The sequence below is a fragment of the Tachyglossus aculeatus genome, chromosome 7, assembly GCF_015852505.1.
Source record: "Tachyglossus aculeatus isolate mTacAcu1 chromosome 7, mTacAcu1.pri, whole genome shotgun sequence".
Taxonomy (NCBI): domain Eukaryota; kingdom Metazoa; phylum Chordata; class Mammalia; order Monotremata; family Tachyglossidae; genus Tachyglossus; species Tachyglossus aculeatus.
The window spans coordinates 19,046,862-19,073,086 of record NC_052072.1 but is presented as its reverse complement, the minus strand read 5'-3'; the positions used below and the strand labels follow the sequence as shown (position 1 = coordinate 19,073,086).

The 26,225-nt window shown below is 52.3% G+C and overlaps 1 protein-coding gene across 1 annotated transcript in view; it reads left to right on the top strand.

The window, feature by feature from the left end:
• The window catches only part of ITPR3 (inositol 1,4,5-trisphosphate receptor type 3), a 95,112-nt gene that overhangs the window by 20,019 nt on the left and 48,868 nt on the right, over positions 1–26,225 (top strand). Inside the window, exons 3-13 of the mRNA XM_038749658.1 lie at positions 16,119–16,240; positions 18,061–18,147; positions 18,372–18,530; positions 19,825–19,923; positions 21,652–21,735; positions 21,915–22,061; positions 22,276–22,371; positions 22,597–22,644; positions 22,847–22,989; positions 24,020–24,119; positions 25,396–25,556. Coding sequence (XP_038605586.1) covers positions 16,119–16,240; positions 18,061–18,147; positions 18,372–18,530; positions 19,825–19,923; positions 21,652–21,735; positions 21,915–22,061; positions 22,276–22,371; positions 22,597–22,644; positions 22,847–22,989; positions 24,020–24,119; positions 25,396–25,556 — 1,246 coding nt within the window. The remainder of the gene's footprint in view (positions 1–16,118; positions 16,241–18,060; positions 18,148–18,371; positions 18,531–19,824; positions 19,924–21,651; positions 21,736–21,914; positions 22,062–22,275; positions 22,372–22,596; positions 22,645–22,846; positions 22,990–24,019; positions 24,120–25,395; positions 25,557–26,225) is intronic.

Genomic DNA, 26,225 nt, shown 5'->3' with positions numbered 1-26,225 from the left:
ACTGGGGCCTTTGAAACAAGGGTATTGTCGTCCTGAACCAGGGTCTCTAAACACAGGGCCAGATGAGACACATAGAGACCAGAGAGGGCAGAAAGACAAATGAAAGACAGGCTAGCAGGCAGATAATAATAATAATAATAATAATAATAATAATATAATAATAATAATGTTGGTATTTAAGCACTTACTATGTGCCAAGCACTGTTCTAAGCGCTGGGGTAGATACAAGGTAATCAGGTTGTCCCACGTGGGGCTCACAGTCTTCATCCTTATTTTACAGTTGAGGGAACTGAGGCCTAGAGAAGTTAAGTGACTCGCCCAAGGTCACACAGCTGACAAGTGGCGGGGCCGGGATTTGAACCCATGACCTCTGACTCCAAAGCCCGGGCTCTTTCCACTGAGCCACGTATTTATTGAGTGTTTACTATGGGCAGAGTACTGTACTAAGTGCTTTGGAGAGTATAGTACGACAGAGTTGGCGGACGCATCCCCTGCCGCAACAGGCTTACAGTCTAGAAGGGATGATTGTGGAATTTAAGTGCTTCCTATGTGTCACACATTGCACTAAGCGCTAGAGCAAGAAGCAGCGCGAGGTAACTGAGGTACAGAGAAGTTAAATGACAGATGAGGTAACTGAGGTACAGAGAAGTGAAGTGACTTGCCCAAAGTCACACAGCTGACAGTTGGTGGAGCCGGGATTTGAACCCATGACCTCTGACTCCCAAGCCCTTGCTCTTAAATGAGGATTGAGACTGGGAGCCCAGTGCGGGACAGGGACTGTGTCCAATCCGATTTGCTTGTATCGACCCCCGTGCTTAGTACACAGAAAGCACTTAACAAATACCACAATTGTTATTATTAAGCCCAAGCGGGCTTGGGAGTCAGAGGTCATGGGTTCGAATCCCCGCTCAGCCACTTGTCAGCTGTGTGACCTTGGGCAAGCCACTTTAACTTTGCAGTGCCTCAGTTACCTCATCTGTAAAATGAGGATTAAGACTGTGAGCCCTACGTGGGACAACCTGATCACCTTGTATCCTCCCCAGTGCTTAGAACAGTGCCTTGCACATAGTAAGCGCTTACCAAATACCAACATTATTATTATTATTAAATACAAGAAAATCAGGTCCCACATGGGACTTACAGAATAAGCAGGAGGGAGAACAGGTATTCATTCATTCATTCATTCATTCATTCAATCGTATTTATTGAGTGCTTACTATGTGCAGAGCACTGTACTAAGTACTTGGGAGAGTACAATACTACAATAAACAGACACGTTCCTTGTCCACATGAGCTTATAATCTACTGAACGCCCATTTTGCAGATGAGGGAACTGAGGCACAGACACATTCCTTGTCCACGTGAGCTTATAATATACTGAACCCCCATTTTGCAGATGAGGGAACTGAGGCACAGAGAGTAATAATTAATAATAATAATTACAGTATTCATTAAGTGCTTGTTAGTGCCAGGCACTGTACTAAGCACTGGGTGGGTACAAGCGAATCAGGTTAGACAGAGTCCCTGTCCCACATGGGGCTCACATTCTTAATCCCCATTTTACAGATGAGGTAATGGAGGCGCAGGGCAGTTAAGTGACTTGCCCAAGGCCACACAGCAGGCGTGTGGTGGAACTGGGAGGAGAACCCTTGTCCTTCTGACTCCCAAGATGGCTCTAGCCACTATGCAGTGAAGTGACTTGTCCAAGGTCACACAGCAGATGTGTGGCGGCCCCGGGATTAGAACCCGAATTCGAACAGCGGACATGTGGCGACACCTCTGACCCCCGGGCCTGTGTTCTTTGCACTAGGCCATGCTGCCTCTCACGCAGGTGGCAGCGGGCAGGTTGAAACAAGGTGTCTCCCTCAGTTCTGGCCCGCAGCTGCAGCCCTGCTCACGCTGGCATTGGCTCCAGAGGGATTACCTGGAAATTACTGAACGGAAGGATCTTGGAAGATCCTCCTCCCAGCCCCATCCCATTTGGGCACTCAGAAGGAGGTGGAAGAAGAGGAGAAGCAGCATGGCCTAGTGGGAGTCAGAAGGTTCTTGGTTCTAATCCTGGTTCTGCTCCTTGGGCAAATCACTTCACTTGTCTGTGCCTCAGTTACCTCATCTGTAAAATGGGGATTGAGACTGTGAGCCCCACGTGGGACAGGGACCGTGTCCAACCCGATCTGCTTGTACCCACCCCAGCGCTTAGTACAGTGCCTCCACATAGTATGTGGAGTTTTGTTAGTATGTTTGGTTTTGTTCTCTGTCTCCCCCTTTTAGACTGTGAGCCCAATGTTGGGTAGGGACTGTCTCTATATGTTGCCAATTTGTACTTCCCAAGCGCTTAGTACAGTGCTCTGCACATAGTAAGCGCTCAATAAATATGATTGATGATGATGATGATAGTTAAGCGGTTAACAAATACCACATTTTTTTTTTTACCCTAGAGCTATAGGGAAAAGGAGGGAGGATGGGAGAGAAGGCAGAAGAGCTGGTGAGCTCAGACCCTAAAAGAGCCTCTTTGTAATAACAATAATTTTGGTGTTTAAGCGCTTACTGTGTGTCAAGCACGTGACTCAGTGGAAAGAGCACGGGCTTGGGAGTCAGAGGTCATGGGTTCGAATCCTGACTCCACCACTTGTCAGCTGTGTGACCTTGGGCAAGTCACTTAACTTCTCTGTGCCTCAGTTACCTCATCCGTAAAATGGGGATTAAGATTGCAAACCCCACGTGGGACAACCTGATCACCTTGTATCCCCCAAGCGCTTAGAACAGTGCTTTGCACATAGTAAGTGCTTAACAAATACCATCATCATCATTATTATTATTATTATACTAAGCCCTGGGGTAGATACACGATAATCAGGTACCACATGGGGCTCACAGTCTTAAGTAGGAGGGAAAACAGGTTTTGAATCAGAAGAAAGGCATGAGCTTGCGAGTCAGAAGTCTTGGGTTCTAATGCCCACTCGGCCACATGTCTGCAGTGTGACCTTAGGTAAGTCACTTTACTTCTCTGTGCCTCAGTTCCCTCAGCTGTAAAATGAGTATCAAGACTGTGAGCCTCATGAGGGACATGGATTGTGTACAACCTGATTACCTTATATCTACCTCAGAGTTTAGGACAGTGCTTGGCACATAGAAAGCGCTTAACAAATACCATAATAATAATAATAATGATTAATAATAATCTCCATTTTTCAGATGAGGGAACTGACACAGAGAGAATTTAAGTGATTTGCCCAAGGTCACCCAGCAGACAAGTGGCAGAGCTGGGATTAGAATAATAGTAATAATAACGATGGCATTTGTTAAGCACTTACTATGTGCAAAGCACTGTTCTAAGTGCTGGGGAGGATACAAAGTGATCAGGTTGTCCCATGGGGGGCTTACAGTCTTAATCCCCATTTTACAGATGAGGGAACTGAGGCCCAGAGAGGTAAAGTGACTTGCCCAAGGTCACACAGCTGACAATTAGAGAAGCAGCATGGCTCAGTGGGAAGAGCCCGGGCTTTGGAGTCAGAGGTCATGGGTTCAAATCCTGGCTCCGCCACCTGTCAGCTGTGTGACTTTGGGCAACTCACTTCACTCCTGGGCCTCAGTTCCCTCATCTGTAAAATGGGGATGAAGACTGTGAGCCCCCCGTGGGACAACCTGATCACCTTGTATCTCCCCAGCGCCTAGAACAGTGCTTTGCACATAGTAAGCGCTTAACAAACACCATCATTATTATTATTATTATTAATTGGCGGAGCTGGGATTGGAACCCATGACCTCTGACTCCCAAGTCCGGGATCTTTCTGTTAGATCATGTCGCTCCTCATTCCTTCCCCCCGCCCGGCTCCAGCCTGGTCCAGTTGCTTCCTGTCAGCTCTGCCAGGCCTCGTCTCCCAGCTGCCTTCTTAGGGGAAGCAGTGGCAAGGCCTGGGCAGCAGTGAACGCGGCCACCTGGATCGAGTCCCCTGCTGCCCTCCTCCCCCACTTGTTCCCCACTTCCTGGTAAAAGCTGGGGCGGAGGGAGGGGCAGCTTACGCTTACCATGGGTCATGGCTCCCTTGGGAGCCATCTTACCTCCTTCCCTTCCCCACAGCACCTGTATATATGTATATATGGTTGTACATATTTATTACTCTATTTATTTATTTATTTATTTATTTTACTTGTACATTTCTATCCTATTTATTTTATTTTGTTGGTATGTTTGGTTCTGTTCTCTGTCTCCCCCTTTTAGACTGTGAGCCCACTGTTGGGTAGGGACTGTCTCTATGTGTTGCCAATTTGTACTTCCCAAGCGCTTAGTACAGTGCTCTGCACATAGTAAGCGCTCAATAAATACGATTGATTGATTGATTGATTGATTGGAGCGGGGTGGGGTGGGGGTGGGGGGGCCCACAAAGCTGAGTCCTGTTGAGTTTGGGCCAGACTCAGACAGGCCCCTAACCCTTTCAGGGCCCCCCCATAAGTGTCATCTCAGGCTAGGAGGGGCAGCCCGGAGCTTGCCGACCCGTGTGGCTTTCTGCCCGTAAGGGGCCGTTCCTTGGGCTGGGAAGCCACGAGTCCCAGAAGCCATTAGGGCAAGCACTGGAGCGTGAACACACCACCTGGGCGTGACCGTGCTGCCTGCGGGGATTGGGGACTTCCTCCGTCTCCCCGTTGGCCTCCATCTCCTCCAGCCGCCCACTTCCGGCTTGATTGATTGATTGATGATGGCATTTGTTAAGTGCTTACTATGTGCAAAGCACTGTTCTAAGCGCTGGGGAGGTTACAAGGTGATCAGGTTGTCCCACAGGGGGCTCACAGTCTTCATCCCCATTTTACAGATGAGGTAACTGAGGCCCAGAGAAGTGAAGTGACTTGCCCAAAGTCACACAGCTGACAATTGGCAGAGCTGTGATTCGAACCCCTGACCTCTGACTCCAAAGCCCGGGCTCTTTTCATTGAGCCACACTGCTTCTCTGGCCAAGGGCAGAGTAGACCCGAGCATTGCCGCCCCTGCCTGACTCAGCCAGGGGCCGGGTGGAGAAACTGAGGCCTGAGCAGGGCTCTGAACATGAGTGTGGGACGGGGTGTAGGACAGAGTGGGGCCTGGGGAGACGATAGGTCTGGGGGGGAGGCAGACCCCCTTTGGGGCCCCATGCCGGGACTGCAGAGTGTCACCATCGTCAGAGAGGGGAGGGTGGACGGAGGCTGACCTTCACTGGAGCACACCCAGGAGCCTCTGCTGAGTGAGTTTTGTGGCTGGGCTAGAGAGGAGCAAAGGGCCAGAACAGTAGCAAGTGGGACAGAGACCAGATAGAGGGGAGAACGAGGGAAGGGAGACCCCCTAGAACAGGAATCCGGGGGTCTGTGTTGTCTCCAGGCTGTTGTTAAGGCAGGACGCAGGAGCATGGCCACAGTGAACTGTGGGCTCTGGGATGGTGTTCCTGCTTCTGCCTGGGAGACTCCCTGATCCTGCTTCCACAGGCTGGGGTGCGGCTTGGGCATCCCCGAAAGTGTATGAAAGAGAGAGAGAGAGAGAGAGAAAGATAGAGAGAGAGCCTAGGGAGAGAGAGAGCCTAGGGTGGGAGTGGCAGAGGAGGATTTCTTAGGAGCTGCTTGAGAAAGTTCAGGCCAATTTTCAACAACAAAAAGAAATCACTTAAGGGAACAAACGCTCTATTGACTCCCTGCCTTCCCTCATCCCCCAATCCCGTGCCTCCTTTTCTCCCTTCCCCCTCCTGTTCCTTCTCTCTGCCCTTTCCCTCTCTCTCCCTCTCCTTTTCCCTTCTGTCTTATCTCCCTCACTCTCTGTCTTACACCTCTCCCCGACTCCATCCCCCCATGAGCCCACTGTTGGGTAGGGACTGTCTCTATATGTTGCCAACTTGTACTTCCCAAGCGCTTAGTACAGTGCTCTGCACACAGTAAGCGCTCAATAAATACGAATGATTGATTGATTCTCCTCCCGCATCCACCCGTTCCCTTCCCCATCTTCCTTCCTCCCAGTTTCCACATTGGGCCAGGGACAGGCTTGGACAAGAGTGGAGCGGTCACTGAAACCCAGAGCCCTCCCAGCCCTTCAGACTGGGCTGGCTGCATCCCAGCCCTTCCCCTTGCAGGTCATCTCAGGGTCAATAGTGGTGGTCCTGGACTGGGCTGCAGGGCCCAGGGAGGGGCAGGACTGGGTGGAGAACCGGACACCACTCCGTCGTCTGGATCGGGAGAGAGGGCCTGCCGAGGGAGCCAATACCCCTCAGTGGACTCAGGCCAGGACACTCTCTCCTGAGCAGATTGACAGACAGGTGGACCCACAGACAGAATGGACAAAATGGTAGGCAGACTGACAGATGGACCGGCAGATCCATCAACTGACCCACACACTGACTAATAATAATAATGATGGCATTTATTAAACACTTACTATGTGCAAAGCACTGTTCTAAGCGCTGGGGAGGTTACAAGGTGATCAGATTGTCCCACGGAGGGGGCTCACAGTCTTCATCCCCATTTTACAGATGAGGGAACTGAGGCCCAGAGAAGTTAAGTGACTTGCCTAAAGTCACACAGCTGACAATCGGCGGAGCCGGGATTTGAACCCCTGACCCCTGACTCCAAAGCCCGGGTTCTTTCCACTGAGCCACGCTTAATGATCAGTAGGTAGACAGTGACCCGCTCACCGACAGTGAATTGACAGGCAGACCAAGAGACAGTTTGACCAACAGTCAGTGGCAGGTTGACATTATCTGAAAACTGACTGACAGACAGAGGGAGACAGAAAAGCCACCCCACTTAGAGTCAACCCCAGACTGACCAACAGATGACCAGAAAGATGAACTGATTGATTAACTGAAAGGTGGACCAGCAGGCAGGCTGGGTGGTTTTGATTGACTTACAGACCTCAGACAATCAGACTGATTGACTGATGGACTGAAGGTCGGTTGTAGATTGGCAGGCCGGCTGACATATGGAATGATAGTCATACTGGTCTGAGGGCAGACCAACTGACCGACCAGCGGGCACAGGCAGGGAGACTGACTGACACATGGATCGACAATCATATAGCTTTAATTCTATTTGTTCTGACGATTTTGACACCTGTCTACGTGTTTTGTTTTGTTGTCTGTCTCCCCCTTCTAGACTGTGAGCCTGTTGCTGGTTAGGGACCATCTCTGTACTTCCCAAGCGCTTAGTACAGTGCTCTGCACACAGTAAGCGCTCAATAAATACGATTGAATGAATGTTGATTGATGGATCAATTGACTGACTGACTGACCAACAGACCAAGAGAGAGGCGGATGTATGAGGAGCAGCATGGCTCAGTGGAAAGAGCACGGGCTTTGGAGTCAGAGGTCATGGGTTCAAATCCCAGCTCTGCCAACTGTCAGCTGTGTGACTTTGGACAAGTCACTTAACTTCTCTATGCCTCAGTTACCTCATCTGTAAAATGGGGATTAAGACTGTAAGCCCACCGTGGGACAACTTGATCACCTGCTCTCTCCCCCTCCCTCCAGGCTCGCATCTCCTCCTGCCTTCAGGACATCTCCATCTGGATGTCCGCCCGCCACCTAAAGCTCAACATGTCGAAGACTGAGCTCCTTGTCTTCCCTCCCAAACCTTGTCCTCTCCCTGACTTTCCCATCTCTGTTGACGGCACTACCATCCTTCCCGTCTCACAAGCCCGCAACCTTGGTGTCATCCTCGACTCCGCTCTCTCATTCACCCCTCACATCCAAGCCGTCACCAAAACCTGCCGGTCTCAGCTCCGCAACATTGCCAAGATCCGCCCTTTCCTCTCCATCCAAACTGCTACCCTGCTCATTCAAGCTCTCATCCTATCCCGTCTGGACTACTGCACTAGCCTTCTCTCTGATCTCCCATCCTCGTGTCTCTCTCCACTTCAATCCATACTTCATGCTGCTGCCCGGATTATCTTTGTCCAGAAACGCTCTGGACATATTACTCCCCTCCTCAAAAACCTCCAATGGCTACCGATCAATCTGCGCATCAGGCAGAAACTCCTCACCCTGGGCTTCAAGGCTGTCCATCACCTCGCCCCCTCCTACCTCACCTCCCTTCTCTCCTTCTACTGCCCAGCCCGCACCCTCCGCTCCTCCACCACTAATCTCCTCACTGTACCTCGCTCTCGCCTGTCCCGCCATCGACCCCCGGCCCACGTCATCCCCCGGGCCTGGAATGCCCTCCCTCTGCCCCTCCGCCAAGCTAGCTCTCTTCCTCCCTTCAAGGCCCTGCTGAGAGCTCACCTCCTCCAGGAGGCCTTCCCAGACTGAGCCCCTTCTTTCCTCTCCCCCTCGTCCCCCTCTCCATCCCCCCGTCTTACCTCCTTCCCTTCCCCACAGCACCTGTATATATGTATATATGGTTGTACATATTTATTACTCTATTTATTTATTTATTTATTTATTTATTATACTTGTACATTTCTATCCTACTTATTTTATTTTGTTGGTATGTTTGGTTCTGTTCTCTGTCTCCCCCTTTTAGACTGTGAGCCCACTGTTGGGTAGGGACTGTCTCTATGTGATGCCAATTTGTACTTCCCAAGCGCTTAGTACAGTGCTCTGCACATAGTAAGCGCTCAATAAATACGATTGATTGATTGATTGATTGATTATAACCTCCCCAGTGCTTAGTACAGTGCTTTGCACATAGTAAGCACTTAATAAATGCCATCATTGTTATTATTATGTATGGGACCGTTTCAGAGGCTGTAATTACCGCTCTTGCTCCTCGGGGGTTTGGGCATGTCACTTGCCCATCATCTACCCCCAGGGCTCAGGGATTCCTCTGGCCGGGCAGTTGGCAGGGCCCTTGCTTTCCTGCGGCTGACTATGCATTCTCATTCGATCGTGTTTATTGAGCGCTTACTATGTGCAAAGCACTGTACTAAGCGTTTGGGAGAGTACAGTATAACAATAAGTGGAAACATTCCTGCCCACAATGAGCTCACAGTCTAGAGGGGGAGACAGATATTAATACAAATAAATAGATAAATAAATTACAGATATAGACAGATATATACATATGTGCTGTGGGGATGGGACGGAGGATGAATGAAGGAACAAGTAAGGGCGGCGCAGAAGGGAGTGAGAGAAGAGGAGAGGAGGGCTGAATCAGGGAAGGCTTCTTGAAGGAGATGTGCTTCAATATAAGCCTTTGAAGTGGGAGAGAGCAATTATCCGTCTGATGAGGAGGGAGGGCATTCTAGGCCAGACTACTACTACTACTACTAATAATAATGTTGGTATTTGTTAAGTGCTTGCTATGTGCCAAGCACTGTTCTAAGCACTGGGGAGGTTACAAGATGATCAGGTTGTCCCACGGGGGTTCACAGTCTTAATCCCCATTTTACAGATGAGCTAACTGAGGCCCAGAGAAGTGAAGTGACTTGCCCACAGTCACACAGCTGACAAGTGGCAGAGTAGGGATTTGAACCCATCACCTTTGACTCCAAAGCCCATGCTCTTTGTACTAGACTACTAGAGAAGCAGCGTGGCTCAGTGGAAAGAGCCCGGGCTTTGGAGTCAGAGGTCATGGGTTCAAATCCCTACTCCGCCACTTGTCAGCTGTGTGACTTTGGGCAAGTCACTTAACTTCTCTGGGCCTCAGTTCCCTCATCTGTAAAATGAGGATTAAGACTGTGAGCCCCCTGTGGGACAACCTGATCATCTTGTAACCTCCCCAGTGCTTAGAACAGTGCTTTGCACATAGTAAGCACTTAATAAATGCTATTATTATTATTATCCTGACTCCACTTGTCTGCTGTGTGACCCTGGGCAAATCACTTCACTTCCCTGAGCCTCAGTTACCTCACCTGTAAAAGGGAGATTGAGACTGTGAGTCCCATGTAGGGCAAAGATTGGGTCCAACTTGCCTGTATCCTCCTCAGAGCTTAGTACAGTGCCTGGCACGTGGTAAGTGCTTAACAAATACCACCATTATTATTGACTACTGAATGCTGCTGCTTCCTGGGATTGGGGCCAGGAGCAGGGAAGGGGAGGGGAGGGGAGGCAGCAAACCTGGAAACATGAGCATTGGCAGCACTGGATGCCTACTAGATACCCTAAGGGCAAAATTCTCAGGCCACTGCTAGGGCTCCGACATCAGCCGCCTGCTCATGAGGATCCCTTGGGGCCAGCTGGGACCAGTTGCTAATCAATGGCTTGGGGAAGGGGCAGCTTTTCTCAATTCCTCCCCCTCATCCTCAATTTGGAACAGGAGGCTTGACCTGTCCAGAGCAGCTGGGCCCCGGGGGTAACGTCTCTCCCGCTCAGCTTCCCCCATTCCCACTCTTCCTGCCCCAACACCCCTCCTCTTCTCTACTCCTCACCAACTGCTCCATCTCCCCTTCCTCTCTATTCCCCTGCTCCATCTCTCCCATGCTGCCTGTGGTTTCTGCTCCAGCGCCTCAGAGTCTCAAAACCTCAAGCCCAGACTCGCTGGTTGCTGGCTCTGGGAGAAACCAAACTGGGACACTCCAGTTTGGCATCTGGGGCCCAGGAGGGAAGTATGGCTGGGTGATGGGAGGGGGAAGAAGGGAAAGGGGGATAACTCTGCTTGGGTTAGACAAAGCCGGCTGGGTGTGGCCGTCCAGGTGTGTTTCTGTGGGGAAGAAGGTGCTGGGTCTGTGGTTGTGGGGGAGGAGAATAAAGCTTAGGCACGTGTATTTACGCAGTCTCTGGGATTTGGGTCATGGGGAGGGGTGGGAGTCAGCCAATCAATTGTATTTATTGAGCTCTTACTTTGTGCAGAGCATTCATTCAGTCATTCAATTGCCTTTGTTGAGCGCTTACTGTGTGCAGAGCACTGTACTAAGCACTTGGGAAGCACAAGTCGGTAACATATAGAGACGGTCCCTAGAAGGGGGAGACGGACAACAAAACAAAACATGTAGACAGGTGTCAAAATCGTCAGAACAAATAGAATTAAAGCTACATGCACATACATCATTAACAAAATAAATAAATATGTACAAAGTAATAAATTTATTCATTCAATCATATTTATTGAGCGCTTACTGTGTGCAGAACACTGTACTAAGCACTTGGGAAGTCCAAGTTGGCAACATATAGAGACGGACCCTACCCAACAGCAGGCTCACAGTCTAGAAGGGGGAGACAGACAACAAAACAAAACTTATTAACAAAATAAAATAAATAGAATAAATATGTACAAATAAAATAGAGTAATAAATGCATACAAACATATATACAGGTGCTGTGGGGAGGGGAAAGAGGTAGGGCGGGGGGATGGGGAGGAGGAGAGGGAAAAGGGGGCTCAGTGTGGGACGTCCTCCTGGAGAAGGTGAGCTCTCAGTAGGGCTTTAAAGGAAGGAAGAGAGCTAGCTTGGCGGATGTGCGGAGGGAGGGCATTCCAGGCCATGGGGAGGACGTGGGCTGAGGGTCGATGGCGGGACCGGTGAGAAGGAGGCCCAGTGAGGAGGTTAGCGGCGGCAGAGGAGCGGAGGGTGCGGGCTGGTCTGGAGAAGGAGAGAAGGGAGGTGAGGTAGGAGGGGGCGAGGGGATGGAGAGCTTTGAAGCCGAGAGTGAGGAGTTTTTGCCTGATTCGTAGGTTGACAGGCAGCCACTGGAGATTTCTGAGGAACAGCTTTCTGCACCTTAGCACTTGGGAGAGTATAATATAACAATAAACAGACACATTCTGGCCCAGAATGAGCTTGCAATTAAGAGGGAGTGGTCTGACTGAGGTTGGAGGGGAAAGGGCCACATCCTGCCCATTTGCCAATCAGCCTTAAGTTCTTCTGCAGCTCTGGGGTTCCTTCCTTGCTCTCAGTTCTTGGGGTACCAGCCCCCTCACTATCGCCTCTCTGCTCTCCCAGGAGTTGGGGCCCAGACTGTCTGGAGCCCTCCCAGGGAAACTGCTGCTGGGATCAGGCGCCACACATCCCGGGGCTTCCCCACAGGCTCCTTCCACCACTCCCTCTTCTCTTGGGGCAGGGCAGACAGGGTCTGTCTAAGCTGATCCTGCCCCTCCTTTCCCCATTATCCTGCTCCAACCCCCCCGCTCTAACCCTTCCGCTCCACTGGGAATTATTTACTCTGGTAACCTGGCCAGGGTGTGGGAAGCTTATCGGAGGCCCCGGTGCCTGCGTCAGGGTTTCTGGCCAATCGGCACCCATCCCGTCGCACTCATTTAGGAGCGGCCGGAAGGGCTGGGAGAGAATTGGCTTTGGGGTGGAGTGGTGAGGTAGTAGGGATCTGGGAGAGAGTGGCAGGGCCTAAATCGGTGCTGCTTCTCTGCTTCCACATTCCGTGGGGCTGGTTCTCTCAGCCACGTTCCCCCCACCGCTGCCCTGACACCATCTGACCCCCAAAACCCATGGGGTCCATGGGCTCGTTGCTGGTCCCAGAAAGCCCTCTAGGAACTGGATTTTTCCAATCTAATCTGGCTCCGGTTCGTTCCCGACCTAGCTGAGCTCTGCTGAATCTGGCCCGGCCTTGGTCGGGCCTAGTCAGAGGGGCATCTAGAGAAGCAGCGTGGCTCAGTGGAAAAAAGCACGGGCTTTGGAGTCAGAGGTCAGGGGTTCAAATCCCGGCTCCGCCACTTGTCAGCTGTGTGACTTTGGGCAAGTCACTTCACTTCCCTGGGCCTCAGTTCCCTCACCTGTAAAATGGAGAGGAAGACTGGGAGCCCCCCGTGGGACAACCTGATCACCTTGTAACCTCCCCGGTGCTTAGAACAGTGCTTTGCACATAGTAAGCGCTTAATAAATGCCATCATCATCATCATCATTATTATTATTATTTAGTCATGGTGGGAACTGCTCCTCGTGCGTGGGGCACTCTGGGAAACCCGATATTCCTTAGGGGCACAGGCAATACTCCAGCCCAAACCCCTTTTGGCCTGAAGACACTGCCCAGCCTCCCAAATCCCCAGGGCCACATAAAATTTAGGAGGAGTGGGGGGTGGGTCTCCTGAGAATGGGCTATGAACCCCCCAAGACACCCTCCCTTGAAATAGTCCCCAGTCCTCAAAAGGCATCCTGATGTCTGAGTTCATTCAGGCCCTTCCATTCCAGGGCAATTCCCCCAATCTGCCCACTTCCTCTAACTTATCACTTGTAGTTGTGCCAGATATGTGCTTCCCTGAGGTTGCCAGGCTTGAGGGCTGGGGGCCTCCTGGCCATGAGGGAAAACGGGGGAGGGCCCCAATTATTGGACCTGAGTTTCCTCCTCTCCCTTCTCCTTGCTGTTCTGCCTCCTCACCCCCTAACCCTGCTGTCCCCCTCCCCACTTGCGCTTCCCCCAGGGGTGCGGCTGCTTGGCCTTTCCTGCCGGGGCAGAAACTAGGTCATTATTCAGGCCCTGGCTGATTGCAGGCTTCTTCCTGAAGCTGAGACGAGCTGGTGCACCTCTGGCCAGCCGGGAGCAAGCTCCAGTTCACGTCCAAACTCCGAGGCTGGGACGTAGCCACCCTACAACCTCCTACACCCCTGGCCCGGCCTGGGGTAGCTGGTCTGCTTTTCCCCATCCCTTAGGGGGCTGTGAGGACAGACCTGAGATTGTGGTGGACCTGGCCCAAGCTGAAATCCTCAGCCCGGTCCACCCAGAGCTCAGCCTGCCCTCCTCCTTCCCGGATCTCAGCCTAGTCTGCTCTTGGCCCTGGCCTGGACTGAGCCAGGGGGAATTGTAGCAAGTGAGTACCTCAAGGGCTTCTGGGAGTTGTAGGCAATCACGTGGGTAGAACAAGCCTGGCCAAATAGTAATAACGACGACATTTATTAAGTGCTTACTATGTGCAAAGCTCTGTTCTAAGCACTGGGAAGGTTACAAGGTGATCAGGTTGTCCCACGGGGGGCTCAAAGTCTTCATCCCCATTTTACAGATGAGGTAACTGAGGCACAGAGAAGTTAAGTCACTTGCCCAAGGTCACACAGCTGACAATTGGCGGAGCAGAGATTTGAATCTGTGACCTCTGACTCCAAAGCCCGTCCTCTTTCCACTGAGCCACACTGCTCTGAGGAGCCACACACCAAAAACGTAATATAGCTGCAGATCAAAAAAAACTCCTTTAACCTGTATGGCAGTGTGTCTTCTGAGAAGGTGTTCTGGGGAGGGAGAGAGGAGGAGAAGGAGGAGGGGAGAAGACGAGGAAGAGAAGAAAAGGAGGAGGGGGGAAGGAGAAGGGGGAGGCTAAGGAAGGGAGGAGAAGGAGAGCAGAAACTGGGGGTGGTGAGCATGAAACAGCCAGGAGTGGGGCTAGAGGTAAGGCTGGGCACCCTCCCTGGCCAGGGCCCATGTGGGTGGGGGAGATGCCACCCCTGCAGCCGGTCGTGGCAATGGTGGCTAAGAAGCACTAAAACCCATGGTGGAGGAGGCCACAGGAGGCTGGTGAGCTGCAATTGGATCTCTGCCGGTTTATAATTTCAAAGTGGGCTTGGCAGCCCCTAGCAGGCTCCCCACAGCTTTCCCAGCCCAACCCTTCTAGAGGGTGGGGGGGACAGTCTACTCCAGGCTGGGCTGTGCCAAGCAGAGCTCCACGTGGCGTGGCCCCCTGTCCGAGGGAGGTAATCGGCAGGATGGTCCCATTGGCCTCGGCTCCATCGGCTGGGAGTTGGGGCCCAGGGAGATCTTTTGTCCCAGGCAGCCCGGGGCACTGCCCTCGCCCAGCCAAAATTGGGGGGCAGCAAGTCTCAACAGCCTGGAGCTGGCCACCTTGTGCTGAGGGCCTGCCCTGAGGGGCGGCTGGGAAGGGTCAGGGGATTCAGAGGGCCACTCTCCTCACCACGGTGCAGGTGGGTCAACCCAGATTGAATACCAGCAACCTGCTGGGTGTGATTCAGTCCATCAATTGTATTTACTGAGCACTTACTGTGTGCAGAGCACTGCACTAAGAACTTGGGAGAGTACAATATGAGGGGGCTCGGTCTGGGAAGACCTCTTGGAGGAGGTGAGCTCTCAGTAGGGCTTTGAAGGGAGGAAGAGAGCTGGCTTGGCGGATGTGTGGAGGAAGGGCCTTCCAGGCCAGGGGGAGGATGTGGGCCGGGGGTCGACAGCGGGACAGGTGAGAACGAGGCCCAGTGAGGAGGTTAGTGGCGGCAGAGGAGCAGAGGGTGCGGGCTGGGCTGGAGAAGGAGAGAAGGGAGGTGAGGTAGGAGGGGGTGAGAGGATGGAGAGCCTTGAAGCCGGGAGTGAGGAGTTTTTGCTTGATTCGTAGGTTGACAGGCAGCCACTGGAGATTTTTAAGGAGGGGAGTAACATGACTATTCTATTTGTTTTGTTAATGATGTGCATTTAGCTTTAATTCTGTTTGTTCTGATGACTTGTCACCTGTCCACATGCTTTGTTTTGTTGTCTGTCTCCCCCTTCTAGACTGTGAGCCCGTTGTTGGGACGGGACCATCTCTATATGTTGCCAACTTGTACTTCCCAAGTGCTCTGCACACAGTAAGCGCTCAATAAATACGATTGAATTAGTGAATGAATGAATATAACTGACACCTTCCCTGTCCGCAGCGAGTTTACAGTATAGAGGATGAGATTGCAGACCAAATTCATTCATTCAGTCGTGTTTATTAAGTACTTACTGTGTGCAGAACACTGTACTAAGTGCTTGGGAAAGTACAATACAACAATAAATAGTAACATTCCCTCCTCACTGTCTAGAGCGGGGAGATATCAATACAAATAAATATAGTTACAGATATATACATAAGTGCCGAGGGGCAGAGAGGCAGGAGAAGAGCAAAGAGAGCAAGTCAGGGTGACAGAAGGGAGTGGGAGATGTGGAAAAGTGGGGCTTATTCTGGGAAGGCCTCTTGGAGGAGATGGGCCTTCAATAAAGCTTTGAAGTGAAGGATAGTAATTGTCTGTCTTTGGTTCCATGGCTCACTGGGAGGCCTGGGGCCTCCCCTACCTCTCAGTTCTCTTGGTGCCCAGACATCCCGGGCAGTGACCCCCAACATCCTTGCCCAGACCCCATAAACAGGTGCCCAGGTGTCCCCGGAGTTGGGACATGCGCTCAGTCCTGCCTTCCCAGCAGCATCCAGTCAACCTAGCCTGTCCACATCGAAGCTGACACCTTCCACCACGCTCCAGGTCTGCCGGGACGAGGAGCCTGCTCTCCGCCTGCTCCCCAGACTGACGGTTCTCCCCCTGTTTCCCCTGGCAGACTGCCTTTTCAAGGTGTGTCCCATGAACCGCTACTCAGCCCAGAAGCAGTACTGGAAAGCTAAGCAGACCAAGCAGGACAAGGACAAGATTGCGGATGTTGTCCTGCTGCAGAAACTGCAGGTGAGTGAAACCCTGCCAGGGCACAGCCCCCCGACCCCTTTTACGGTATTTGATAAGCGCTTACTATGAGCTGGGCACTATACTAAGCACAGGGGAAGATACTAGCTAATCAGGTTGGACACAATGTCCCACGTGAGACTCACAATAATAATAATAATGGCATTTGTTAGGCGCTCACTATGTGCAAAGCACTGTTCTAAGCCCTGAGGGTGGTACAAGGTGATCACCTTGTCCCACGTGGGGCTCACAGTCTTAATCCCCATTTTACAGATGAGGTAACTGAGGCTCAGAGAAGGAAAGTGACTTGCCCAAGGTCACACAGCAGACGTGGGGGAGCCGGGATTAGAACCCACGTCCTCTGATACCAAAGCCCATGCTCTTACCATTGAGCCACGCTGCTTCTCTAATAATAATAATGGTATTTGTTAAGCGTTTAAAATGTGCCAAGCACTGTTCTAAAAGTGCTGGGGTAGATACATAGCAATCAGGTTGTCCCACGTGGGGCTCACAGTTTTCAGCCCCATTTTACAGATGAGGTAACTGAGGCCCAGAGAAGTTAAGCAACTTGCCCAAAGTCACACAGCAGACAAGTGGCGGAGTCGGGATTACAACCCACGATCTCCGACTCCCAAATCCGCTCTCTTTCCACTCAGCCACGCTGCTTCTCTGTTGTACTTTCCAAGTGCGTGGTACAGTGCTCTGCACACAGCAAGTGCTCAATAAATACGACTGAAAGAAAGAATGAATAACGGTACAGTGCTCTGCACACAGTAAGTGCTCAATAAACACGACTGACAGCACTTGCTCTGCACACAGTAAACGCTTCATAAACATGACTGAATTCCTTCATTCATTCAATCATCTTAATCTCCATTTTATAGATGATGTGAGAAGCTGAGAAGCAGCGTGGCTCAGTGGAAAGAGTATGGGCTTTGGAGTCAGAGGTCATGGGTTCAAATCCCCGCTCCGCCAATTGTCAGCTGTGTGACTTTGGGCAAGTCACTTCACTTCTCTGTGCCTCAGTTCCCTCATCTGTAAAATGGGGATTAAGACCGTGAGCCCCACGTGGAACAATATGATCACCTTGTATCCCCCCAGCGCTTAGAACAGTGCCTTGCACATAGTAAGCGCTTAACAAATACCATCATCATCATCATGTGACTGAGGCACAGAGAAGTGAAATGACTTGCCTCGGGTTACACAGCAAAGAACCCAGATGATGGTATTTGTTAAACTCTTACTATGTGCAAAGCACTGTTCTAAGCGCTGGGGGGATACAAGGTGATCAGGTTGCCCCACGGGGGGCTCACAGTTCTAATCCCCATTGTACAGATGAGGGAACTGAGGCACAGAGAAGTGAAGTGACGTGACAATTGGCGGAGCCGGGATTAGAACCCCTGACCTCTGACTCCAAAGCCCGTGCTCTTTCCACTGAGCCACGCAGATCCTTCTAACTCCCAGGCCCCTCCTCTCTCCACTAGGCCATTCTAGGTTGTCGGTTCTCTTGGGTCTATTTTTCAAACGAGAAGGCACAGACCAATCTCCCCGGCCCCTGGCCTCTCTCTCCCCAGCACTTCTAGCTCTTGCTCCTCTTCCCCAGTCGTTCCAGTCCCTGCCTTCCTCCCTCAGTGCTCAAAACCCCTGCTGCTCTCCCCTCCTTGCTTAGGGGCAGGAGCTGGGTGAGATGACTGCCAGAGGACCTGGCCAAGACCCTGCTGGTGGAGATACTGGGGTGGGAGTTGCTGCCCAGCTCTCTGTGCTGCCCCTTCTCTGCTCCCTCCTGACCCTGCCTGTCCCCTCTCATTCCCCCTGGCACACAGCATGCAGCCCAGATGGAGCAGAAGCAGAATGAGACAGAAAACAAGAAGGTTCATGGGGATGTGGTGAAGTATGGCAGCGTCATCCAGGTGAGCCTTCCCCCTTGCTCCCGTCATCTGGGCTTAGTCCAGGCCTGACCTGGGCCCTTCCCCAGCCCCCAGGGCCGCTCGATCCCCTGAGCATCCCCCCCAGCCTCCCGGTCACCTGGGCACTCACCCCTTAGACCTCCTGCCCGCCCAGATTGGTGCCCGGCCCATGGTCCGGCCCAGCTCCCAGGCCCACTGGGGCCTTCAGCTCTGTGCCCGGCCCCCAGCTTCTCCACATGAAGAGCAACAAGTACCTGACGGTGAACAAGCGGCTGCCTGCGTTGCTGGAGAAGAACGCCATGCGGGTCACGCTGGATGCCACCGGAAACGAAGGCTCCTGGCTCTTCATCCAGCCTTTCTGGAAACTGCGCAGCAATGGTGACAACGTAAGGCCTGGAAGGAGGGGGCTGAGGGAAGGGCTGTGAGGGGGTGGAGGGGGATTGTGGGGGTGAGAGGGGAGTTGAGGGGGTAGTGAGGAGGTTGTGAGGTGTGGGGAGGGGGCTGGGAGAGGTTGGCCGTGAGTGGGCAGAGAAGGGCAGTTTGGAGGCTATGCGGTACAGGAGTGTGGCTCAGTGGAAAGAGCACGGGCTTTGGAGTCAGAGGTCATGGGTTCAAATCCAGGCTCCGCCAGTTGTCAGCTGTGTGACTTTGGGCAAGTCACTTAACTTCTCTGTGCCTCAGTTCCCTCATCTGTAAAATGGGAATTAAGACTGTGAGCCCCCTGTGGGACAACCTGATCACCTTGTTACCTCCCCAGCGCTTAGAGTGCTTTGCACATAGTAAGCGCTTAACAAATGCCATTATTATTATTATTAGGAGGAGGCTGTGAGGAGGCTGAGGCATAGGAGCTAAGGGGAATTAGCTCAAATGGTAGAGCGCTCGCTTAGCATGTGAGAGGTAGTGGGATCGATGCCCTCATTCTCCAAAGTTTTCTAGACTGAGCCTGTTGTTCGGTAGGGACCATCTCTATATGTTACCAACTTGTACTTCCCAGGCGCTTAGTACAGTGCTCTGCACGCAGTAAGTGCTCAATAAATATGATTGAATGAATGAATGAAGGGAGTGTGAGGAGCAAGGGGGTCGGTGAGGAGCAGGAGGGCACTTTGAGAAAGGTTTGAGGATGAGGATGGGACTGTGAGGGACAGGAGTAATGTGAGGAGAGTGGGGTATAAGGGGGTTGTGTGGAGAAAGAGGCTGTGAGGAGGCTCTGCGGATCAAGAGGGAGCCGTGAACAGCAGGAGGGTCGGTGTGAGGAGCAGGCGAGGGCTGTGAGGGGTAGGAGTGGGTATGAGGAGCAGGAGGGGGCTGTGAGCAGGCTGTGAAGGGTGGGAGAAAGGGGACTGAAAGAAGGCTGGGCAGGGCGGGAGCTGTGGGGAGTGGGTTGAGGTGAGGAGGGGGCTAAATGAGCATGAGGGGACTGGATAGGATTTGAAGCCGGGGGGACACGGTTGGGAAGCCTGGCTAGGGAGGAGGAGGGAGGGATGATGGGTGCACGAGGGGGAAGCTCTGGCAGGAAGGGGAGCAGGCTGGAGAGGAAAAGGCAAAAGTGGGGGAGGCGGTGGTGCCGGGGGTGGGGACTCTAGTGGTCCCTCCAGGCCCAGGCTTCAGGAACGGGAATCTGGGGCCCGGGAGTCCCCGCCCCTCTGGGAACACCTCTGACTCCAACTCCTTACCTCCCAGGTCGTTGTGGGAGACAAGGTGATTCTGAACCCCGTCAATGCAGGGCAGCCTCTGCACGCCAGCAGCTATGAACTGAGTGACAATGCCGGCTGCAAGGAGGTGAGGCGGGGGTGAGGAGAGCTGGGGCTGAGGGACCCCGGATCCTGAGGTCACCCCATCCCCACCCCCCAGACACATCTCTTGCCCCTCTCCAGCCTGGTCTTCTCCTCTGCCTCCCTTTTCATTACCAACAGACCATCACTTTGCCCATTTTCAAAACACTATTAAAATCATATCTCCTCCAGGAAGTTTTCTCTGACTAACCTCTCTCCACTCCCACATTCTCCTTTCCTATGCATCACCTATGTACCCACCCCTAGCCCCATCACATTTTTGTGCAAATACTCATACTCTTCTGCTTCTCTTGTCTGTAATTTATTTTAATAACTGTCTCCCCTGCATGATTTTAAATTCCTTGTGGAATTTATTGTATTGCACACTCCCAAGCACTTAGTGCAGTGCTCTGCACCCAGTAAATGCTTAATAAATGCTAGCGATTGATTGCCCTTCTTCCCTTCTTTCTGTGAGAAACAGCATAGCCTATTAGAAAAAGCACAGGCCTGGGAGTAAGAGGACCTGGGTTCCAATCCTGGCTCTGCCTCCGGTCTGCTGTGTGACCATGGGCAAGTCACTTAACTTCTCTATGCTTGTTATTTGTAAAATGGGGACTAAATCCCATCTAAGTAGGAGTGTGAGCCCCATGTGGGACAGGGACTGACCTGATTAATTTGTACCAACCTATCCCAGCTCTTAGAACAGTGCTTGGCGCTTAGAACAGTGCTTTGCACATAGTAAGCGCTTAACAAATACCATCATTATTGTTATTATTATATAGTAAATGCTTACAAGTACCGCAATGATTATTATTGATATTTCTGTACTCTTTTTACCAGTCTTTGCTAATTTTTTTCCTGTCTATACGTACCCTTTAGCTATATCTCGGTCTATATTGTTTATGATTGTGAACACTGGATGGAAAGGGGACTGTGTCCAATCTGCATATGCTGAGAAGCAGTGTGGCCTAGTGGGTAGATCATGGGCCCAGAAGTCAGAAGGACCTGTATTCTAATCCTGGCTCCGCCACACGGAGAAGCAGCGTGGCTTAGTGGAAAGAGCATGGGCTTGAGAGTCAGAAATTGTGGGTTCTAATCCCAGGTCCACCACTTGTCAGCTGTGTGACATTGGACAAGTCACTTAACTTCTCTGGGCTTCAGTTACCTCATCTGTAAAATGGGAATTAAGACTGTGAGCCCCATGTGGGACAACCTGATAATACCTTGTATCTCCCCCAGGGCTTAGAACAGTGCTTGGCACATAGTAAGTGCTTAACAAATCCTGTCATCATCACATATCTGCAGTGTGACTTTGGGCAAGTCACTTTACTTCTCTGTGCCTCAGTTACCTCATCTGTAGAATGGGGATTAAGTCTTTGAGCCCCATGGGAGACAGGGACTGTGTCCAACCCAGTTACTTTATATTTACCCCAGCACTTAATTCAGTGCCTGGCACAGAGTAAGCACTCAACAAATACCACAATTATTATTTTTATTGATTGATATTTGTGTATTCATATTATTAGTTAAAGCGATGTTTTTTCTCTTGCTGCCCGTATTCAGAAATAATTTATGTCTACTTGTTTTCCCCCATAAGACTGTAAGCTCCTTGAGGGCAGGGACTGGTATTGTTCTCTCCCGAGCACTCAGTACAGGTGTTCTGCACACAGTAGTTGCTCAGTAAATAACTCTGGAGGATGATGGTGGTGTTTTGACTTTTCTTCCTTCTGCCCAGGTCAACTCAGTCAATGGCAACACCAGCTGGAAAATCAACCTCTTTATGCAGTTCCGAGATCACCTGGAGGAGGTGTTGAAAGGGGTAAGGGACTGCGGTCACCCATCCGTGGCTACCTCCAGACAGCTCCCAGCTCTGCTCCCTCCGCATTTCTTGAGACCCCCCACGTCCAATTCCCCGCTGCCTGATTTCTTCCCCACCCCGGCTCCCGCCCCCCGGGTCCTGCGTCCCCCTTCTCAGTCCTCCTCCACCACCACCGGCAGGGCGACGTGGTGCGGCTGTTCCACGCGGAGCAGGAGAAGTTCCTGACGTGCGACGAATACAAGGCCAAGCTGCAGGTGTTTCTGCGCACGACCCTACGCCAATCCGCCACGTCTGCCACCAGCTCCAACGCCCTCTGGGAAGTGGAGGTGAGAAAGAGGGGGCAGGAGCAGCAGTGTAGTGTTGTGGATGCTTTGGGAACGTACAGAATTGAAGGAAGATCCCGCCCTCGCGGGGCTTGAGGTGTAATGGAGAAGACTTTGGGGGGGCAGGAGGACAGGTTTCTGCCCGGTCCCCAGCTCTCCCGACAGCTTTCCTTCCTCTTCTCACTCACTGAGCCTCCTCTCCCACCCTTTCCCATAGGTGGTTCACCATGACCCATGCCGGGGAGGAGCCGGTCACTGGAACGGTCTGTACCGCTTCAAACACCTGGCCACGGGCAATTACCTGGCCGCCGAGGTGAGTCCTGGGGGTCTGGGATGGGTCCCAGCTGGTGAGGGGTTCGGGGAGGGGCAGCCTGAGAGACAGAAGAGTGGCCAAAACCGAGGGCAAGGGGAGGGGCTGAGCACTCAGTGCTTCCCATCGGCTGACAGCCCCTGCAGCCTAGGGTCGGTGGGGAGGGCGAGGGCTTGGGATGGGGGCTTTCAGCCCTGGGGGAACCTCGTGCTCCAATTTCATTTCCAGGAAAACCCCAGTTACAAGGGAGACGCAGCCGAGCCCAAGGCAGAAACGGTGAGTGGCTCCAGGCTCGGCTCTGGACTCTCCATGCTGGGCGTGGGAGTGGGTGTGGGAGTTGGCTTCCTGATGGAGGGGGATTTAGGGGGGTCCAGGGTGGGAGAAGGGACATGGGTTTCATGAGGCCTGTGGTGGAGCCCAGGGCGGTCCAGAGCGAGATAAGGGACCTGGGATTCACGGGGTCTGTGTCGGGGTTCAGGGCGGCCCGGGACGGGCCAGCCGCAGGAATGTGGGGGAGAAGATCAAGTACCGGCTGGTGGCCGTGCCCCACGGCAACGACATCGCCTCTCTCTTTGAGCTGGACCCCACCACGCTGCAGAAGACCGACTCCTTTGTGCCACGGTACTGCCTGGGCAAGGTGGGGGATGGCCTGGGTCTGTGGTGGATTCCAGGGACTTGGGTCCCCTCCCTTAAGTTCTACCTAGGTTTGTCCCTCTCCCGCTTTCCTTCCCTGCTTTCCTCCCCCTCCCTCCACATCTCTTCCTCATCCCCTCCTCTCCCCCTGCTAGTGAGCCCCGGATGGGGTCCAAGCTTGCTGAAGATACCAAACCTTCTGGGACTTGTCGTCCTGGAGCTGGAGCATGCTCAGGGAGAGCTGCCCAAGCACCCAACAGTCCCAATTGTCCTCTTAAACCTGGAAGTCCAGGAACCCTCAGAGTCTTACTGGAAACGTCCCATTATCTGAGAACCCATCCACTGCCCTGTGGGGGCACAGATTCATTTCATTCATTCAATCGTATGTATTGAGCGCTTACTGTGTGCAGAGCACTGTACTAAGCACTTGGGAAGTACAAGTCGGCAACATAGATGGTCCCTACCCAACAGTGGGCTCGCAGTCTAGAAGTGGGAGACAGACAACAAAACAAAACATGTAGACAGGTGTCAAAATCGTCAGGACAAATATAATTACAGCTGCATGCACATCATTAACAAAATAAATAGAATAGTAAATATATACAAGGAAAATAGAGTAATAAATCTGTACAAATATATACAAGTGCTGTGGGGAGGGCAAGGAGGTAGGGCGGGGGGGATGGGGAGGTGGAGAGGAAAAAGGGGGCTCAGACTGGGAAGGCCTCCTGGAGGAGGTAAGCTCTCTGGCCTGGACCCTCAAGGGATTACAAATGGACCCTGACATCAAACAGTGCACCCTGAAATGGGCCCCGGTGAGCCCACTGTTGGGTAGGGACCGTCTCTATATGTTGCCAACTTGTACTTCCCAAGCGCTTAGTACAGTGCTCTGCACACAGTAAGCGCTCAATAAATACGAATGAATGAATGAATGAGGCAGAGGGTGGGTGGGAGAGCAGCCTCCCTTACCTTGAGAGTCATTTCGACTTCTTTCTCCTCCTCCGGCCCCTTCTGGCCGCAGAAACTCGTACGTGCGGCTCCGGCACCTGTGCACCAACACCTGGATCCAAAGTACAAACGTCCCCATCGACATCGAGGAGGAGAGACCCATCCGGCTCATGGTACGGCGGGAACGGGGAGGAATTGGCTGGGCTGGGAATCGAGGGCTTGGAGTATTAGGGGGAGTTGGGAACTATGGCATTGCAGGATTTGGTGGGGCCCAGGGTCAGGAATTCGAAGCAGGGTGCCCCAGCGGAAAGAGTTCAGGCCCGGGGGTCAGAGGAGCTGGGTTCTCATTCCGGCTCTGCTGCATACCTGCTGTGTGAACTTGGGCAAGCCACTTAACTTCTCTGTGCCTCAGTTATCTTGTCTGTAAAATGGGGATAAAGACTGTGAGCCCCATGTGGGACAACCCGATTACCTTGTACCTACTTCAGGGCTTAGAACAGTGCTTGGCACATAGTAAGCGCTTAACAAGTATCATAATTATTATATAGTAAGTGCTTAACAAACACTACAGTTATCAATCATTCCGTAGTATTTATTGAGCTCCTAATATGTATATACTAAGTGCTCGGAAGAGTACGGTAGAGTTAGTAGATATGAGGAGCACACAGTTAGCCACAAGCAGTCAAATAGATTCTGGAGAGGTTATGATTCCCAGTAATAACCCTGGAGCAATCACTCCAACAAGTTTCTAAACCTCACTATAATGGAAGAGTGTTGTTGTGAGAACGAAAGGGTTAATACTGACGTGGGGAAGAGGCAGCGTGGCTCAGTGGAAAGAGCCCAGGTTTGGGAGTCGGAGGTTGTGGGTTCTAATTCCAGCTCCGCCGCTTGTCAGCTGGGTGACTTTGGGCAAGTCACTTCACTTCTCTGGGCCTCAGTTCCCTCATCTACAAAATGGGGATGAAGACTGTGGGCCCCCCGTGGGGCAACCTGATCACCTTGTTACCTCCCCAGTGCTTAGAACAGTGCTTTGCACATAGTAAGCGCTTAATAAATGCCATAAAAAAGTCACTTCACTTCTCAGTGCCTCAGTTACCTCATCTGCAAAATGGGGATGAAGACTGTGAGCCCCAGTGGGACAACCTGATGACCTTTTTATCTAATCCAGTGCTTAGAACAGTGCTTGGCACATAGTAAGCACTTAAATATTATTATTATACTAAAATCCATTACAGACAGGAGGAGGAAGAGGAGGAGGAAAAGGACAAGGAGAAGCGGGAGGAGGGAGTGGCAGGGAACGAGTGCTTAGTTAACAGCAAGAGGACGAAGGTGCCCCAGGAAGCTGTGAGGACGTCAGTGCGCGGTTGGTTGGTGCCAGTTGTTAAGCATTCAGGGGACCTGAAGGCTGTGCCCTCCCCGCCGACCCCTGTAAACTGCCCCACCCTGCAGCTTGGCACCTGCCCGGCCAAGGAGGACAAGGAGGCGTTTGCCATCGTATCTGTGCCCGTGTCGGAGATCCGCGACCTCGACTTTGCCAACGACGCCAGCTCCATGCTGGCCAGCGCTGTGGACAAGCTGAATGCTGGCTTCATCAGTCAGAACGACCGCAGGTGGCTCACCGGGGGCCCGGAGCCGGGCTCCAGTGCGGGGAGTGGCGGGGCTGATGGGGGAGGGCTGGTTCTGGCCACGGGCTCCAGTGTGGGACCGGACATTTCCGAGACGTGGAAGCCCTCCGCCCTCGTCCCTTCTCTACCCACTGAGGGGAAGGCTGACATTTCCTGACTCACTGTTGGGCGGAGGTGGGGAGGAAGGCGATTCCAACCCTGAGCAACAGATTCCCGCAACGCCTCCTCTTCCTCCCGAACTCCTGTGAACCGAGAACTGCCCAGTCTGGTGGTGTTTGGATCCAGACCTCCTTGGGCCCGAGTGGGGCAGAGGGAATGGACAGGCTCAGAATTCGTTGGCCATTTCTGAGGCCCAGGGGAGGTGGGAGACAGGTATTGGGATGTCCCAGATGATGATGATGATGATGGTATTTGTTAAGCGCTTACTATGTGCAAAGCACTGTTCCTCACAGATTTGAAGCAGTGTGGCTTAATGGAAAGAGCCCGGGTCTGGGAGTAAGAAGACCTGGGGGCTCTAATCCTGGCGCTCGGCCTCTCGCCTACTGGGTAACCTTGGTCAAACCATTTCACTTCTCTGGGTTTCAGTTTCCTCACCTGTTACATGGGGATTTGATATCTATTCTCCCGCCTATTTAAGCTGTGAGCCCCTTGTGA